At 42.4% G+C, this 17,561-nt stretch overlaps 2 protein-coding genes across 6 annotated transcripts in view; both read left to right on the top strand.

Annotated features, from left to right (window-relative positions):
* Positions 1 to 383: 383 nt before the first annotated feature.
* Positions 384 to 6,899, top strand: tent2 (terminal nucleotidyltransferase 2). Of its 3 annotated transcripts, none has more exons than XM_039804124.1 (15): positions 384 to 473; positions 772 to 934; positions 1,090 to 1,209; positions 1,343 to 1,592; positions 1,702 to 1,816; positions 1,892 to 1,980; positions 2,096 to 2,153; positions 2,437 to 2,503; positions 2,632 to 2,708; positions 2,890 to 3,018; positions 3,132 to 3,175; positions 3,459 to 3,595; positions 4,531 to 4,622; positions 4,752 to 4,831; positions 4,939 to 6,477. In XM_039804124.1, the coding sequence occupies exons 2-15, from the start codon at positions 816 to 818 to the stop codon at positions 5,023 to 5,025; spliced, it is 1,464 nt and encodes a 487-aa protein (XP_039660058.1). In that variant the 5' UTR covers positions 384 to 473; positions 772 to 815; the 3' UTR covers positions 5,026 to 6,477. The 3 variants fall into 3 exon arrangements, with proteins under 3 accessions (XP_039660058.1, XP_039660060.1, XP_039660059.1); XM_039804125.1 differs by lacking the exon at positions 384 to 473 and adding an exon at positions 480 to 665; XM_039804126.1 differs by lacking the exon at positions 2,890 to 3,018 and having other exon boundaries at positions 4,939 to 6,899.
* A 304-nt stretch (positions 6,900 to 7,203) lies between these two features.
* cmya5 (cardiomyopathy associated 5) overlaps positions 7,204 to 17,561 on the top strand; it is a 12,345-nt gene continuing 1,987 nt past the window's right edge. The window contains exons 1-11 of one of the 3 annotated variants that reach the window (XR_005639579.1): positions 7,204 to 7,663; positions 8,598 to 9,243; positions 9,448 to 12,639; positions 15,101 to 15,196; positions 15,374 to 15,592; positions 15,695 to 15,717; positions 15,922 to 16,046; positions 16,168 to 16,302; positions 16,618 to 16,764; positions 16,985 to 17,132; positions 17,420 to 17,542. Coding sequence is in view for 2 of the 3 variants with exons in the window: in XM_039804311.1 (XP_039660245.1) it covers positions 7,548 to 7,663; positions 8,598 to 9,243; positions 9,448 to 12,639; positions 15,101 to 15,196; positions 15,374 to 15,592; positions 15,695 to 15,717; positions 15,922 to 16,046; positions 16,168 to 16,302; positions 16,618 to 16,764; positions 16,985 to 17,132; positions 17,409 to 17,542 (4,981 nt within the window). In the remaining variant the exon portion in view is untranslated. Of the gene's footprint in view, positions 7,664 to 8,283; positions 8,349 to 8,597; positions 9,244 to 9,447; positions 12,640 to 15,100; positions 15,197 to 15,373; positions 15,593 to 15,694; positions 15,718 to 15,921; positions 16,047 to 16,167; positions 16,303 to 16,617; positions 16,765 to 16,984; positions 17,133 to 17,408; positions 17,543 to 17,561 lie in introns of those variants that run through there. The other 2 variants (XM_039804311.1, XM_039804312.1) reach the window with 2 other exon arrangements.

Here is a 17,561-nt window from a genome sequence, read left to right on the forward strand (position 1 = left end):
ACAAGGTAATGGAGCCTTTTATACATTGTCGTGTTTCTTTAGAAATAAACAATGGACAAATAGAGTCTTTAAACGCTTCAGATGTAAAGTTATTCGCTGTCAAAGTGATGTCAAAATGAATGGCAGTCAATGGAATGCTAACGGGAGGTGATCGCTTTGTAGCATCAAAATGGCGCCATAGGAGTTTCGAGTTCTGAAGCGAAGCTTACCCCCTTGGGATATACGGTGTCTAAAATAACATTTTAAAGAGCATACGCAGTCACAAATCAGTTCAGTTCAATCTATGGACTGGCCTTTTTTGGATCTTGATTTAGATGTCCAATATTATAGCCTATACAGCACAATGTAGTTTTGCTCAACAGCATGGCCACGTCCCCTTTAAATCGAGTTCTATTACGTCATGGCATCAATGCGGAAGTATGTACATACACAGGAAACTAGCACAGTTTTGTTTACATGTGACATGCAATTTGGTAAGTGTTACAGAGTTCAGTTTTTAAGTAACCATCTTTAACATTTAGTGACGTATTATATGTAGACACAGTCTTCACACAACTCTACACAGAAACCGATTTTTGTCGTTAGATATTGGAATTAGCTAGCATAAGTTAGCTAGTTGGTGCTTGAGCTAACGTTCGCTAGCTCCCTATATTGTCAGCTCACTGGTAAGTTTCGGTTTCCGTTGAATTACCATTCCTGTTGGGTGGTGAGTTCAGTACTGTTGATAGTCAACAGCCCAGCTGTATTATCGCTCTGTTGTCTTTCTTTCAGGTAATCAGCGGAGTTAATGCTGGAGCCCTGTGAAGAACTGCAGCATGTTTCCCCGCAGCGCTGCACCGAGGGGGCGGTCTGCCTACCGTGACGGCCTGTACCCGCCACCCCCTGTACCTATTTGCTACGATTATAATCACCAACGCCTGGCTGCTGTCAACAGGTGAGCATGACGAAGAAACCAGCTTGCTCTGCTGTGATAGACATCCGCAGCATCACTATAATAGTAGTAAACGTATAAATGGTTACTTGCACTTTTCTTGCGCTTACGTGCGCTTTCGTGTCCTGTACAGTAATATGTTTATGTTTGATTGGTAGCTTCTATGTTTCTGGACGAGAAAGGTTGCCTACATATGAATGGAAGCCCTATCCAGCCCTATTGCCAGTCCCTCCTCGAGTCCCAGCTCCTTACACACCAACTATCCCCAATGGGCGCAAGTATGTTATTTCACCATTTATTCTTGACTGAATAATCTGTCCTTCTTTTATTTCTTTAAACATGCCTCCTTATGAATATTTTCCTTTTTAACATGTCTTTTCACACGTTTCCTTATCATTGTGTTTCTTCCAGGAGGCAGAATGATGAATACAGCCCCCATGTTGTGAAGCGCCAACGCCTCCAATCCCCTTCCCACCCATTAGTAGGCTCCCCTTCACCTCGGGCCACTCCCCCTCGTCGTCCTGACCAAGCGGTGCCAGGGTCGTCAAGATCAACCTTTGGTTTTGATAGCTGTTATCCCAGCCCACGTGCCCATATCCACCCTCAGGGGAAGGCTGTCCCAGAAAGCTCCAACAGCCTGCAGGCCTACGCTAAGGACAAGGTAATGTATATTCAAAAGTCCTCAACTTGCAGCTGATACATATTAAGTCTGACTATCTGTGCATGCAGGTATGGGTGTTTAGCCAGTGTGCATGTATTTGGGCCCTCAGTTAAGTGATCAGATGCTGGAGTTGTTTGAGGCGTGCCAGCAGCAAACTTCCGATTTGGCCCGGAAGGAGACGTGCCGAACTCGGCTGCAGAAAGATATACAGAGTATCTATGCAGGTGTGTATAAATACACATTCACGCTTTGCTCTGACTTTCTGTTGTAATGCTTATTCACTAGTGTGTGTCTCACAGTTGCACGACTTTACTTGACTGGGTCTTCTATGAATGGATTGGGCTGCCGGAGCAGTGATGCTGATCTGTGTCTGGTCCTCAAGGGAAATGTGAGTATCACTGACTGACTGTGTGTGTGTGTGTGTGTGTGTGTGTGTGTGTGTGTGTGTGTGTTCATAAATACCCACTTCCTCTTAAACACTTGCATGTTTTTTTCTGTTTCAGAACAGACCTGATCCTATTAATGTCCTTACTGTCCTCCAAAGGTTGTTCAAGTCACTATGTGAGTAAAGCTTTCAAACGCTATTCATTTATAATAATTTATTGTCCACCATTAACTTCTTAACGTTTTCTTACTTATGTCTTACTTAGCTTTGCTGCGTATAACCAACTAGTTTCAGTAAACAAAATAAAAACATACTGGGATTAATAGTGGATTCTTGTAGTTGGATTATGTTTAAATATTTTATGTTCTCCACCGATTCCACCAGGTGGAGCTATTTACCCAGTGAAACAGAAAATGAAACTAAAACAACCATAAATCTCATGTTTGTTTTGATTCAAAGCATATGTGGAGAGGACTCAGCTGATCAGAGCTAAAGTACCAATCCTCAGGTTCAGAGAGAAAGGCAGGTAGGAGCAAAACCGTTGTTTAAGCCTGTTTTGTTTGTTTTTTTTCTTCTTTTTTTTTTGTGTGACAACATCGTCTAAATCAGAAAGAAGTGTTCCTATGAGTCTTTTACTACTCCTACCCTCTCTAGTGATCTGGAGTTTGATCTGAATATCAACAACACAGTGGGCATCAGAAACACATTCCTTCTGAGGAGTTATGCCTATGGTGGGTGAGACCGTCATTAATACCTTGACTTTTATGGCACAAACTTTTAAAAATTCCTGTCTAATTTATTCAGCTCCAACTGTGACTCATTTGGTTCAGTAGCCGTAAGCAGCAAATTTGATGCTTGAAAGGAAGATGGAAAAATATTTGACCTGCTGTGTTGTTGTGTGGGCTCTCTCAGCTGATCTCAGGATAAGACCTATGATCCTTGTTGTCAAGAAATGGGCACGGCACAATCAAATCAATGATGCCAGCAAAGGAACGTTAAGCAGCTACACACTTGTGCTGATGGTGCTGCATTACCTCCAGAGTCCGTACAATCACACACACACACACACACACATATACAGAACCTTTGTGTCATTTCCATTTGTACTTTTGACTATTATGAATCTCTTCTTGAATGTGTTGTTTTGTTTACAGCTCTTAAGGAACCGGTCCTTCCCTCTCTACAGAGGGACTACCCAGTAAGAGTCTCTTTTTGCAGTTAATCAGTGTATCTGTTTTTGTACCTTCTCGTCCAGGTTAATTACAAGCGGTGCAGCTGTAAACTTAAGTCAGATAGTATGTTTAACAGGCAAACGATAGGAAAATACAAAACGTTAGCTACCTTGCAGACACGTCTATCCATTTTTATATTCTCTCTACTTAAATAAAAAAAAAAAAAAAACTTTACTTTATCCATCACAAATAATCTGAATGTGCTCAGTTTTAAGTCTTTGTCTTTTTGTCCTGTGCCCTTATTTTCAGGAGTGTTTTTATGCCCTCTTGGACATTGACATGGTTCCAGAGGGACCCAAACACGTCCCTCCCTACATCTCAACAAACCAGTCCTGTCTGGGAGAGCTTCTTTTGGGCTTTCTCAAATACTACGCCACAGACTTCAGGTATCTCCCAAGGACATCACATTACTGAGTCTAGTGTTGTTGTTTTTTTGCCTGCTCATTTTCTTCCTCCCATTCCTCATCTCCTGCTCCTCTTGCCAACTTATTCTCCCTCTCCAGTCCCTCATCTCTTCTCTCCTCTATCCTGCATCCTCTTCTCTGGTTTCATGTGTCTGGGTGAGGGGCAGGAGCAGGTGGGACCTTTGGCCTGCACTAACATGACATACCATGATCCCTGTGTTTGCGGTGTGTGTGTTACTGTGACACGCCACAGTCGCAAGGTTGAACTAGTACTCACCACACAAACACAAACTGTATTCTTTTTTACATTTCACAGTATTAAACACTCAAACAGGTCACACATGTTGAGTGATTTTTGCATTTGTTTGCCCTTGATTGCATGTGCTTTGCGTTACTGCTGACATTTTCTAAGGAAAAGGTTTTTACAGTGATGAGGACATTCTCCCTACATTTCCTATGAAACTAAACTTTGACTAAAAAATATCTTTGTACCTTGAATTCGATGCATTCAATGAAGCTCCAACGTTTAAGATTTTGGAGTTGATAGACAGACTATAGTGTGAAGGTTAATATGTCGATTCTCGAGTCTCAGATGCAGACAATCATGTATCTTTGACAAACATAAGTATTCTATGTTCACATTCTCTTTCCCAAGCTCCTTTCAAGTTCCAGTTGTCTGTTTTTATACTGCACTGAATTGAACTAAAACCGTCTGTGCCTGGAAGGCACAGAATCTATCTGAAAAACCTCCCCTTTGTTTGTTAGTGTGCATATGTTGTTAGTGTGCACATAGTTGAATAGCTGAAATTTGCAAAGCCACTGGTATGGTATTTAAGGACCCTGGTCATTGTGTTTTATTTTTAGTCTAATAAGTACTAAATAATTCCCGTGCTTTTGTTTTTTTCTGTGTCTTGCAGGTGGGATAAGCAGGTGATCTCTGTTCGAGAGGCCAAAGCTTTGCCCAAGAACAATTCTAAAGAGTGGAGAAACAAATACATATGTGTGGAAGGTAAAGATTTCAGTGGACATAACATGCCACTGCCACCACCACTTAACAGTAACTGGAGCATCAATGGAAGAAATGCCCCTGGTATAATGCTACATATCGGCTGAGTCACAGCAATGCCTTGTGTTTCAGAGCCATTTGAAAAAAATAACGTTGCCAGGGCAGTCCATGAGAAGATCAAGTTTGATGCTATTAAAGCTACGTTTGCTGAGGTACGTGCCAGTCCTGATAACTGTACTCCCTTCACATTGTCTTTCTTCCTCCAAGCCGATGAGTTATTCATAATCCTCCTGCTTCTTACCTCTCTGTGTCTGCACAGTCATGTCGGATACTACAGGACCGGAAGGACCTGAACTCGATCCTCCCAGTCAGAGCCATCATTAACAAGGAGTCATCCAGGAGATAAGGGGTCGCTCGTCTTATTAGACAAGCGGATGGGAGTCTTCTACCTCAAGACAGGCCTGTCCCCAGAAACAACCAGAGACCTTTTGGATGTGCTGAGAGAGGAGCCCTGCTGCTCTGTAGCTCACAGACACAAAGACTGGGAGTCTGAATGCTCTGGCTGCATTGTATCTGTCGCATACTGTATTTCCCTTGGCAGTTCATATTGAAAATACTGCACTCATATTCCAATGCTTAGCAGACTTTGCCAAATGATTAAAACTAATAAGAGTGACACCAGAGAGCTCTGAAATCATAATCCTGTCCCATAAACTGGTGACAGAGATGCCCCACTGAAGCGTGATGATAGTGGTCAGTGTTATTAGACATAGTTAATGCTGCTACATGGCCCTGTTTCCCAACACATAGCATTCCTGGGAAGAAGTCAAGTGCACTGACAAAGTATGAAAAGACAAAATAATGCCTGCACCCTGCTCAAATCTGAAGCTGGCATAAATGGAAGCAACAGTGTTGACGTTCGTCTCAACCAAGTTTATCTCTTCTGATCTCAATTTTAGTTATGTCCACATTGCTAGAGCCAAACTGTACAGTTTTGAAGAATATGCCAATAATTTTCTTCTGCCACATGTATGTACAATATATACAGTATCTTCAGCCTGTCTGGACCAACTTGTAATCAAAGCCTTTTTTCTATTTTTCTAGGTCAATAGTGAAGCTATTGTGGGTTTTAACACCATAGACACTTTTTTCTACAGCTGCATTAAATGCCCTCTGTTCTTTATTACCATCTTTAAGTTTCTAAGCTCTGAAAACTGAGCTTGCTGTTAAGTGATGTTTACGGTTAGTAGCATAATTTAAGTGACTCAGAGGTGATCATTAGAGGGTTGTGAATAGGCCAGACTCTGGATATTGTTACTTCTTTATCATTGCTCATGATTTGTTGTATTATTTCCCCTAGACTGGTGTCAACCAGTGTTGCCAGATTGGGCCAATTTCCGTCCAATTGGGCTACTTTTTATTTAATTGTGCACGCATACTAACAAAAAAACCTTTCCTGTCTGATAAATAAAAATTGGGCTACTTTTATGATGATTGGGTTGGTTCTTGGCTCTGATTGGGCTACTTTTTGTCACTCCAGTCTGGCAACACTTGAGGCCTATGCTGTGGGAATTTAGTTCACTATCTTCTTGATAGATGGTATTCACTCATTTTCTGTTCACTTAATGCATAAGTTATTTGAAGAATTTACAATTGATGTTTTCTTTTTCTTGAGTTTCTTTTTTTCTCAGCTCTTTTTGTACATTTTGTACATTACTGACTTTTAAATGTTTATTTAAAAGAGTGAAATCTTTGAAGATTGTTTTCACTTCATATTTTTGAGCTCTATGTGAAACCTGCTGAATTCTTGGCTTTACTTACAGAAGTTCCGAAATCATATTAAACTGTACATCGGCTTCTGTTTTTGTAGCTGTCGTTCATATTCAGATGCATTGACTGCAGAGTATTTGACAAAATTACGTTTGGTAGCATCCTTCATTTTATGTTTTATGGTCATTTATTCAGGGGTATGGGATGTAAACAGGTCTCAAGAATAAACACTTCCTAACTCATCACACAATATTAAATTTGATCACCTTGCAGTTAAAAAAAATCAAGATCAGATATTTTATTCACAAGAACTATGTTAACAGACATTGACCGTAATACCATCCCATAGATCTGGTCCAATCCACCTAGTCCACCTGTTTTTAAAGTAATTTTGTTTCCTCAACCTAATGCAGTTTATCCACCGTCATCGTGAGCTCCGACATCATTTAGTATGTTATAGGTGTTTGTGTTACAGAGGCCTTAACAAAAAAAATAAAGATGGTTCCTGGATATTTGCACCTTTGGTTTAAGTGTTCTCTGCAGCCTCATCTGGCAGCTCTTGTGCTGATTAATTTTTGTTACGTGGTTTGACACCTTATTACACCTAGTTTTATGACTTCTACATAGTGCCAGTACTGCTCGGTGGTAGATACCTTACAAAACGTGTATGCGTGTGTGCGTGCTGTTTAGTGTTGCCACCAGCAGCAGGGGGACCACGGGGTACTGTTTCAGCACATAGGCTATATTTAACTTAGCAAGGGGAATTTTGATCTTAAAGCCACACTGGCTCATCCAGCGAGCACAGACCATGATAAAGATCATTTTCCCATATCTATAACAATCTTTTCATGATAAGTTCAACTTCTAACTTCTAACTACTTCTTGGGTTAAGTGCACTAACAACAAACTCTAAGACCCAGTGAGACCTACCTTTTCTCTGCTCTCTTCTCTAGCTCCACTCCCCTCCACCTTAATTCCCCACTGTGTTTATTTCTGTCTCTGGCTGAGTCAGATGGACTGCTCCCAACTTAGAATGACACAAACAGGCAGACCAACTCTTCTGAAATCACAGTGGCTGAAAACATCAAGAGGACTCTAAAATCCACAGAAAAACAACATTGGAGACTGCAAAGGGGAGAGCTGGAAGTTATTACCAAGATGGAGGAGTGTGAGAGTCTGGACTCTGAGATGACGGAGCTGCAGGAGTTTCAGAGTGAGGCTTCAGAGGCCATCAGCCAGGACGATGAAGACGAGGTGGAGGAACTGCAAAACAGGTGCTATACACACTGGATCTTACAAGCGGAATAACCTTAATTGTGGCTTATTTTGTTTCCATAAAGTGGGTCTTTTCTGCTGTGAGATCTTACAGTGAAATATATTGAATGGAGTCTGTGAGAAACTAGATTCTGGTCTTATTAATTCAAATACATGTTGCTTTAAAGAGAGAAAAGAGGAGCCTTAAGTCTGTCTGGAGAGCATGACTGGACCAGTGTGTCCAAGTGACATAAAGCAGCAGTCACACATTTCATTTCAAATACTAAATGATCATCTGTTCTTCAGCTCATACAAGGAATTGTCAGTGTGGCACTGCAGGCAGCTCTCTTCCAATATTTGATATTATTCACCATCCCATATTTTACATCTCATTTATCATGTTTCATACTGGGTGCTCTAGTTTTCCTTGCCATGTCATAAATAGTAGAAGACACTGATATGTTGGATGTATCTTGGAAGGCCAGGCATCTCTTCTCTAATATTACATGAATGACGCTTTGGGACGTCACCTTGCTGTAACCCTGCAGGGGCTGAGCTGTATTGATAGCAGGAGGGACAGCTCAAAGCGCATTTGATCATTATTTTTTCAGCTTGTCGCTCACATTGGCAGCCTGGCACCAGACGCCTGGTCTAATGTTGGAGATCTACACCTCTCAAGCAATCATCTTGAGAGTACATCAACAGGTGTTATCGTGTTTTCATCTTAAATTTGCTAAGTTGCCTTAGGTGCAAAACGTGAATTGGTGGTGGTGGTTTTGGTTTCCATGCTGGCACATCTCGCTCAGATATGTTTTGATTTGATTCATTGGTTTGTTCTCTGCTAGCATTTTCACGAGCTGTGCCAAAATGATCTGTTTAGTCATGTCCCTCCTCTTCTCGTGAACTGCAGCCTGCTGTCTTTCCTCTAACTCTGGCCATTTCTCTCTCTTCCAGTCTGCGAGAGGTTGTCCAGGACCAGTCCGTGAAGCCCAAATTCCAGTGCCTGATGGTGGATCCGTCATTCTCTATGGTAACTGTTCAGAGTGAGGACAGTGGTATTGTTTGGGAGACGGCCTCTAGCCGCTGCTCTACTCCCTGGGCCTCTGAGACCAGCTCCATCTCTGAAGCCTACAGCATGGAGGGCTCTGGAGCCGCAGGAAAGATCACCATCGTCTTTGATGAGGAGAAAATAGTCCGCAGGAGGACGAGGTCTGGAGGAAGGAGCAGCAGGCTGGGGGACAGGCTGAGCCGACCTGGTAGTTCAAGATCGGCTTCAGCCCTTGGAGTGGAGAGACCGGAGATGGCAGAGGTTTCCCTCCCCAATGTTAAACAGGAGAAAACCGAAACAGAGCCAGACTTGGAGGAAATCAAAAATAAAGATCAGCAGCTGTTTAGTTTGATTTCAGAGGGTTATGAGATTCTCAACATCAGAGTCCCCTCCAAACTTCCCACTGTGGATGAGGAAGAGAGCACAGAGTTGCAAGACAATTTGTCTTATTTGGATGAGACTCCAAAGATCAGGTCCCGAAACCACCATGACTGGACACTGCAACAGAACCATACCCTGCCAGAGGAGGGGGAAATGATGCATCACCAAGAGGTATTTATTGATTTATCTGATAGATTTGAGTGGTTGTAATAATGAGGTATTCTTTTTCTAACACTTTCTAACACTAGTTTTGGTTTCATTTGCCTTTTTCTCCCATTCACATGAAATGAATATGTTCATTTGTCTAGTAAATGTGCATTTTTGAACATGTAATTGTCCAAATTGATTGACTTCCTGATTGTGATCTTTCCTCAGCCCTTAAAGCAAGACTCTGCGGACACAGAGCTCAGACACACACACACTCAGAAGGAGAGCACCGGCGACATAGACTACTTTGAGAAGTTTACCCTGGTTGATGTGGTGACTCCTGGAGAAGAAGCTCCAGAGCTTCAGGAGGAGGCAGAACAGCGTGCAGCGAAGCCCCAAGTGGAGGAGCAAAAGCCGGCTAAGGAGACAGACACAGACAGCCCGTCTGCATCAGAGGACTCCTTTGTCTTTGTTACAGATGTGGAGATAGTTGGGGAACGCTTGGATGAGGTCTTCTACGGAGAAGGAGCTCCTGCTGAGGCACTGCCGAGGAGAGAAGACAATGAGGCGGAGAGTGCAATGAGAAGGAGACGAGAGAGCCAGAGATCTGGGAAGGAGAATGGCTCAGCGTTGTTTGGGAGTGAAGAGACCACCCTCACGCCCATTTATATCTCCTCTGGACCCCCTAAGATCATTGACCTCATCCTGCTGGAAGAGCCCACTGCCATGTCCTTTATGTATTCAGACCTTTACGAAGATGCTGTAGGCGAGAGGACGAAGAGCGACGGGGAACACTCCGAGGCAGAGAGCGTGGCATCTGAGAAGACCTATAGGAGACGTTTGTCAGATTCAGAGGAGGCTGACGGGTACCTGGAGAAGTTTATTTTGAAGGATGAAACTCCCACAGTGGAGGATCAACCAGAATCAGTAGAGGATAAGAGGGAGGGGAGGATGATGTGGTCGCAGTCTGAGTTTGACACAACAGGATGTCTAACAAGAGTGGACAGAGAAGAAGACAAGGACAAGACAAAGACAGAGGAAACAACGACTCAGGAAGTCAGTGTTGGAGATAACAGCGACGATTTACAATCAGCAACATTTGAAGAGAAAAGAGTAATAATTACAGAGACAGAAAAGGAGAGGGAGGAAATACAACTTTCCATGGGGACTGAAGAGCAGACTGTCAGAGAAGCCTCGGAAGAATCAGTTCTTGAGTCTAAACTGGAAGAGGATCAGGTGGAGGATCTGGAGGTGACACATGAGGTAAAGAGAGACCAGACCGAGCCTCCTGAGAGCAGCACTGATGAACCACTTCCGGAAACTCATCAGGTGGACAGTAAAGTAGAGAAAACAGAGCAGAGTGAGGAACATCAGAGAGAAGTGCCAGCAGAAACAACTAGCATGATTAAAACTGAGCAGCCATGTCAGAGACAAAAAGTGGTAGAAAAAACAGCTCAGGTGGCTGTAAATGCTGCAGAGGAGACAGCTGTGATAACACCTGTAAGTACCGAGGCGCCTCCCATCATCACTGAGAAGAGTTTCTCTAAGGAGGCAGCTGCTGACACTGAGATGGTGGCTTTTGATGAGAAAGTAGTTACTGAGGCCATAGCAAAGGCCCCGGCTGAAGCTAAAGATCTTGAGACTGAAAGACAGGAAATTGTTACCTCTACTGAACCAGCGGAAACAACTAGCATTATTGAAACTGAGCAACCATGTCAGACACAAAAAGTGGTAGAAAAAAATGCTCAGGTGGTTGTAAATGCTGCAGAGGAGACAGCTGTGAGAACGCCTGTAAGCAGCGACGCGCCTCCCATCATCATTGAGAAGACTTTCTCTAAGGAGACAGCTGCTGACACTGAGATGGTGGCTGCTGATGAGAAAGTAGTTACCGAGGCCATAGCAAAGGCCCCGGCTGAAGTGAAAGAACCTGAGACTGATAGACAGGAAATGCTCACCTCTACTGAAATAGAGTCATCTGCCGAAACATCACTAAAAGAAGCAGTGGAAGTTGTTCCTGAAGATGTTGCACCTGTTGAGGTCACCACTGACTGTGATTCTGCAGTACAGGCATTAGTGGAGGTCACTGAAAAAGCCGCGGATGAAAAAGAGATCCAAACTCAAGTTCAGATTGATCTTCGGGAAGTTACAAGTGTTGAAACAACGGATGTTCACACAGCTGAAGGAGAGGAGGAACATGAGGCTCTGGCAGAGGAAAGTACAGTTGAGAGCCAGCCGTCTGAATTTATTACTGAAGCTGATCAGGAGTCAGAGGTTAAAGCTGGGATCTCAAATGAAGTAACTGAACCGGTGTTGCCAGAAGAAGTGAAGACAGATTCAGATAAGAAACAGCTTGAAATTCTTGAATCGAAGCAGCATCAAAAAGAGGAGTCAGTAACTGACAATGAGCTAATAACTGAAGCCAAAGATAAAACCCCCACAGAGGACACTGGTGCTCAGGGGATGGTGAATGTGGGTGATGAGTTCATCCTCCTTGTCTCCAAAGGACAAGCTGTAGAGATGGACATAGCGATCAGTCAGTCGTCAGAGAAGACTAGAGGTGATACAGTAGCTCTCTCTGAACCTGACAGCACATGTGAACATCTCATAGCACCTGAAACCACCACAATATGCCCAGACACTCTTCAGGCCCCAAATGTAGAAACAATGACAGAGCCTCAACTGGAAGTAAAACCTGACATTGTTTTAAATGAAGACGCACTACCCAGAAACGAGTTAGACAGGAGGTACTCTCCTCCAGCTCCTGTGGAGGAGGCCAACACAGAGGAGCAGAGGATGGACTGGGACTTTGAAGAAGACGAGGGCAACCTTTCCCCTCTGAGGAGCTCTACTCCCCAGGAGGATTTGTCCGGGCTACAAAGAGAGAATACAAAGTCAGGAACAGCAGATGTAGAACAAAAGGCAGACATTCACAAGGTGGAAGATGCCCCAGAAACAAGCATTGTTACAGAGGATTCCAGTCCAGAGATTGATCTGCAAAGAGAAGATGTAGAAGAAAAGATAGAGCAAGATGAGGCAGTTGCAGAGGCTCCAGAGGTGATTGCTGAGGAGCTTGAATATGAGATAATATCTAAACAAGATGCAAAAGATATGCCAGAACCTGAAACACAAAGAGATGCAGAGGAACCAAAACCTGAGTTTGGTCAGCCGAGAGAAGAGAGGATGGAGGTGGAGACGGAGGAGAAAGTCTTGGATCTGCCCCCAGAAGAAGAGCTCATTGAGGCTGACTATGAAATCATCGATGCAGAGGAGCAGAGTCAGGCCCGACTGGCTGCTGAGCTGCAGGGGATGGACTGGTTCTGTATCACCTGTGGATGTCTGCTGTCCGAGGATGACTATGTGTCTGGAGAGCATCACGGCCACGAAGTTGCTGCTGTGGACCAAGCCTACGAGGAAATCAAGGTAATGTTCTCTGTGAATGGGAACATGTTTTATATATATGCATTTAAATTTGCTTGAGTTTATATTGATGGTCGTCACAGCTTTTTAACCCCAATGCTGCATTTGGGGTCCTGGAGACCAGAGCCACTCTTTTACAGCTCACAAAAAATTGTTTCATCACCTTGATACATTGATACTTATCACTTCTGTTTGTGGTCTTAGTGACCCCAGCTGTAAAACTTAAATACAATGGATTTTCATTTGCATCATATCGGATTGGTGTTTATTTGAATTTCTGTTTTTGGAGTTGTATTACTGTTCAGAAGAGGTCTAAGAAGGAGATAGACCCCTCTGTAGTCTAATTGAACCCAAACATTATTAATGTCACTGTGGATAACATACTGTACATTTCTTTATCTGTACTTGAATTAATTTTTGGCAAACAAAAGGAATATACATCCAGTTTGTTTATTAGCGCCACATAGTGACCTAGCTAAAATTAATACAACAGTGAATCCTTTATGAAGGTTGTAATGTTCAGTTTTTTTTTAAACTGTTTAAGAGAGGTATTGATTCAACTGTATGGCCATTTTGGAGTTTGTGGTGCTATTGAGCTGTATTGTGTTATACTGACAAGTTTTTGTATTATTTTGTCCAACCCATTAAATGTGGGGGGGCTTAACAACAGGAACACTTCTCTGTATAATGCAATGTAATGCAAACTATATCCTCCAAAATGATTATAAATAAGTATAAAATACTGTACGTATACTGTACCGGGCAACTTTTAATTAATTTCCCTTCATTAAAAGTTGTAAATGACTACTGTAGACCTTAGTACATTTATCACATTTAATTATTGCCCTTTAATTGACATTTATTTAAAAAAATAAATAGCTTAGTTGGAAAACTATTTATTGCTACTAGTTAATAACAAGTAGACCATCAATAACTATTAACAGTACTGATTGCATGTTGTTGTGCACAATACTGTTAAAGTAAAATGTATGGCTAAATTAATATGCAAAGTATTAGTATTATCATGAATGAATATTACACAATGGACGTATATTAAAGGGTGTAGCAAAATGTTAAAAATAGATTTAAAAGACTAGTTTAACATTTTGGGAGCCAATAAGCATTCTTACCAAAATCTTTAAATATTCCTTTTTAGATCAGATAACATGTTTTATTCTTTTTTTTTGTCTTTGTGGCCTCAGAGGCTTCACAGCGTCTCCCAGATGTTTGATCATCTTAGCAGGCTTCAGCTGAAATGACGCAGCAGCAGTTCTCATGTCTGATGGCATGCTGTATTCAAATAGCAGCTCATCATCATACACTTTACCAGCATTATTACAACACACGGTTATGATCACACACACTTTACTTGCATTAGTTTGGGTCATCAAAGTGCTCCTAAATTAGTCGGCTATAATTTTTCCATTCAGACTGCTTGCTCTCAGGATGCCAAGCACATTACATTGTTGTGATGTAATGCTCAGCTTTGATCTGTGGAAAGGTCCAGTGTGACATCATCAAGTGGAGACTGATATGTGATCTGTTCACACACACACACAAACACACACACACACACACACACACACACACACACACACACACACACACACACACACACACACACACACACACACACACACACACACACACAAACAAAAACACACAATGTTCTCCCTCACTGTCCATACGGGTCAGCACAGGGTCAGCCAATCTGTTTTTGTTTGTTTTGTGTTTTTAATGTTTGTGTGTTATTAATGTTTGTGTGTTTTTAATGTTTGTGTGTTATTAATGTTATAGCACCTTCTAGCAAGGAAGAAATATAAATGTTGTTGTCTTTTATTTGCAGTTTTCCAAAAGCCATCTGTCTAGTTTTTCAATTGCAATTCATGCCTTAGACATTTCATTCACCAGAAACAAACTGAGGATGATCAAATATCATTTTCAGATGATATTTGAACTGGGTCTTGTGCATTGTGTGTGATATTGTATTTATGTTAAATGTTGACAGCTGTAAATAAGACAAAGATCAAAGCTATAATGCAGCCTATTCAGATACTCCACAGAGGGGAAAATAAATCCAAGTTTACCAAGACAACTTTGCAAAACTCCACTTTATCAGACATGGATGTGTGCAAGTAGCTCTCACACACACACACACACACACACACACACACACACACACACACACACACACACACACACACACACACACAAACACACACACACACACACACACACACACACCTGTCTTCTGTCAGCCCTAAATGTGAGCTGTCAGTTCCCGGGGGGTTACAGGGGATTGCCACCGTTCTTCCTTCTAGAATATCCTCTCTGATGATTCCCCTTAAAGCTGCAGTATGCAACATTTTATCCAAGGTGTTTTTTTATCCCAGCGTTATCTTGTTGTCAGAAGCTTTTTGATATAAACACGATATATTTACTTACAAGTGTGTATTTTTATCAGGAGAAGCTGAGTGACTGGATCTCAGAACTTCAGGGGAGGTCAGAGAACATCGAGGACCTGGTGTCTGAGCTTGAACTGGCTTACAACTCTGTAGAGGTAAAACAAACAGACTTCACATTTAATACTAAATGGGACGGACAATACCTCTTTTTAATATTTGCCATTAGCTCAGTATTTACATAACACTGTCATTAAGTGACATGATACACACTATTTCATATGTGAATATTTGCAATTGTGATATCCGTTTTGTGTCCCTCTCCTCTCGACCAGGACCAGTGTGTGGAGAGCGAGGCAGCGATGCGGGTGCAGAATGAGGAGATGATGGCTCTGGTGATGGAGCAGTACAACGACATGTCTGTCAGCATGGAAGAGGAGAAGAAGGCCAAGCTGGAGCAGCTATATGACCAGATTGTCTCCTTCCAGGAGAGCATCGACTCCACCAAAGCCACTCTGGAGACCACGGCCAGAGAGGCTGACACTGACGCACGGGTACGTCCTGAGGCTTATTGATCAGTGGTATCATATTCGGCCAATGATTAGGTTTAATATGACATATCTGATAAATCCCTCTTCGTTCTGTTCTCCCACTAGTCACCTGAAGACATTCATGCAAGGTAATGTGCTTTCAGTGAATGGAGTGTGAGCTAGTGTGGTTTTCTAACCAGTTTTACTAGAATTGCACTAGATAGTGATAACCAAACAGTTTGCTGCTTGACCTGCAGAGCTATACTTTGCTCAGCATATAGAAAATACTAGAAAATATTTTAAACTGACCTGTGATCGTGGCTAAAGGATAAATGCTGTGGTTGTGTGTTCAGTCTCAAGGCAGCTCTGGACTCAGCCATGTCACTGGAGCTGGGTCCCAAGGGACTGCTGGTGTTCGAGGACTATGCCAAGGGCAACACTTCCAGCTCTCACCTCGCACAGCGTAAGGGAATCCCAGGTAGGTCTGGTGTAAACATATCTTTGCAGATACACCTGACATTTACAAGACATCTTGTGCCATGTGCATACATTATATGCGGCAGTTATGAATCTTGTATGTCTCCTGGTCTGTGCCTCAGTTCCTCAGAGACCTACGCTGCAGCCTCAGGAGTCAGGCTCAGCCACCAGCACTAGTGTCACCGTTTACTGGAGGGTCAACCCTGGAGATATCATAGACTGCTTCCAGGTCTACTGCATGGAGGATCCACAAGGAGGTAAATACTTTCAGGATGGTGTTTAAACTGGGAAAAGGTGGCCAAAGTTCAAAGTGCTCCCATCTTGTTTTCTACTTCAGGCAAATTGATGTACTGTTTAAAGAAATTACATTTTAAATATAAAATGCAATTCATTCTTATTGTTGTTAATGTAATAGGTCCTTTTTTCACATATACACATTTTATGGTATATCATCTTGTTGGATTTATAATAGTTATAGATTTTGTTGATATGAAATTTGGCTGTGACTTCCTGAGTTACTAAATACCTCCATACAAACATGGGGCATGGGCTGTGGCTGCTGTTGTCCACAGCTGTGTCAGAGGAGTACCGTGTGACAGTGAAGGAGAGTTATTGTGTCCTGGAGGAGCTGGAGCCTGACAGGACATACAAGGTGTGGGTGATGGCTGTCAACTATACAGGCTGCTCTCTGCCCAGCGAGAGACTCTCCTTCAGAACTGGTCAGTCCGCTCACTGGAGCTACAACAATACAACAAACGACTTTTTTCTGATAAAACTGTAGAGCATCATTTTATTCTTTACCGGCATTGTGAAGGGAGTTTAGATTGGTAATTTATGTTATATTACAGTATCTAAAAATGTTTGGGGGAGTCGAGAAAGACCTTTAAAGACAAAAGTTCATTTCAAGCTATTATTGACATCTTGTTGTTTTTGTCGCAGCTCCATCAGTGCCAGTGATTGACACCGAGTGCTGTACTGTCATGTGGGATTCAGCCACGCTGCGGTGGAGCTCAGCAAGTCAGACTCCCGAACACAGTTACACGCTGGAGTACTGTCGCCAGTATGAACTGGAGGGAGAGGGGCTCAGGTGCGTGTTTGGTTTAAGCAGATAGGTACACGTATAGATGGGTGGGAATGACAGAAAAGTGCTGTCATTTAATCATATTAGGAAAGCCAGTCAATTTGGTTTAAAACAAACTAATAAAAGCAGTACATGCCCCTGACAAAAGATGTAAATACATAATTATACTTCTTGCCCAAACTAGCTGGACAAAAATCTACAGTAAAATATTTTTTTACATGTACCAAGGTTTATTCCTTTAATCTGTATGTGTGCATGTATATGTGTGTGTGACACACGTAGGTCCCTCACAGGCATCAAAAGCTGTGAACAGAGGGTTCTCCTGCAGCCCAATGAGAATTATCTGTTTTACATCAAAGCTGTGAACGAGTCTGGAGCCAGCGAACAGAGCGAGGCTGCCCTCATTTCCACCAAAGGTAACAAAACACACACACA

The sequence above is a fragment of the Perca fluviatilis genome, chromosome 6 (genome assembly GCF_010015445.1).
Source record: "Perca fluviatilis chromosome 6, GENO_Pfluv_1.0, whole genome shotgun sequence".
In the NCBI taxonomy this organism is placed as follows: domain Eukaryota; kingdom Metazoa; phylum Chordata; class Actinopteri; order Perciformes; family Percidae; genus Perca; species Perca fluviatilis.

Excerpts from the sequence above, each read along its gene's own strand:
- tent2 (XM_039804124.1), top strand. The coding sequence starts at position 816 with ATGTTTCCCCGCAGCGCTGCACCGAGGGGGCGGTCTGCCTACCGTGAC. Across the intron at positions 4,623-4,751 it reads CAAATACATATGTGTGGAAG|AGCCATTTGAAAAAAATAAC; the intron begins GTAAAGATTTCA and ends CTTGTGTTTCAG. Across the intron at positions 4,832-4,938 it reads TTAAAGCTACGTTTGCTGAG|TCATGTCGGATACTACAGGA; the intron begins GTACGTGCCAGT and ends GTGTCTGCACAG.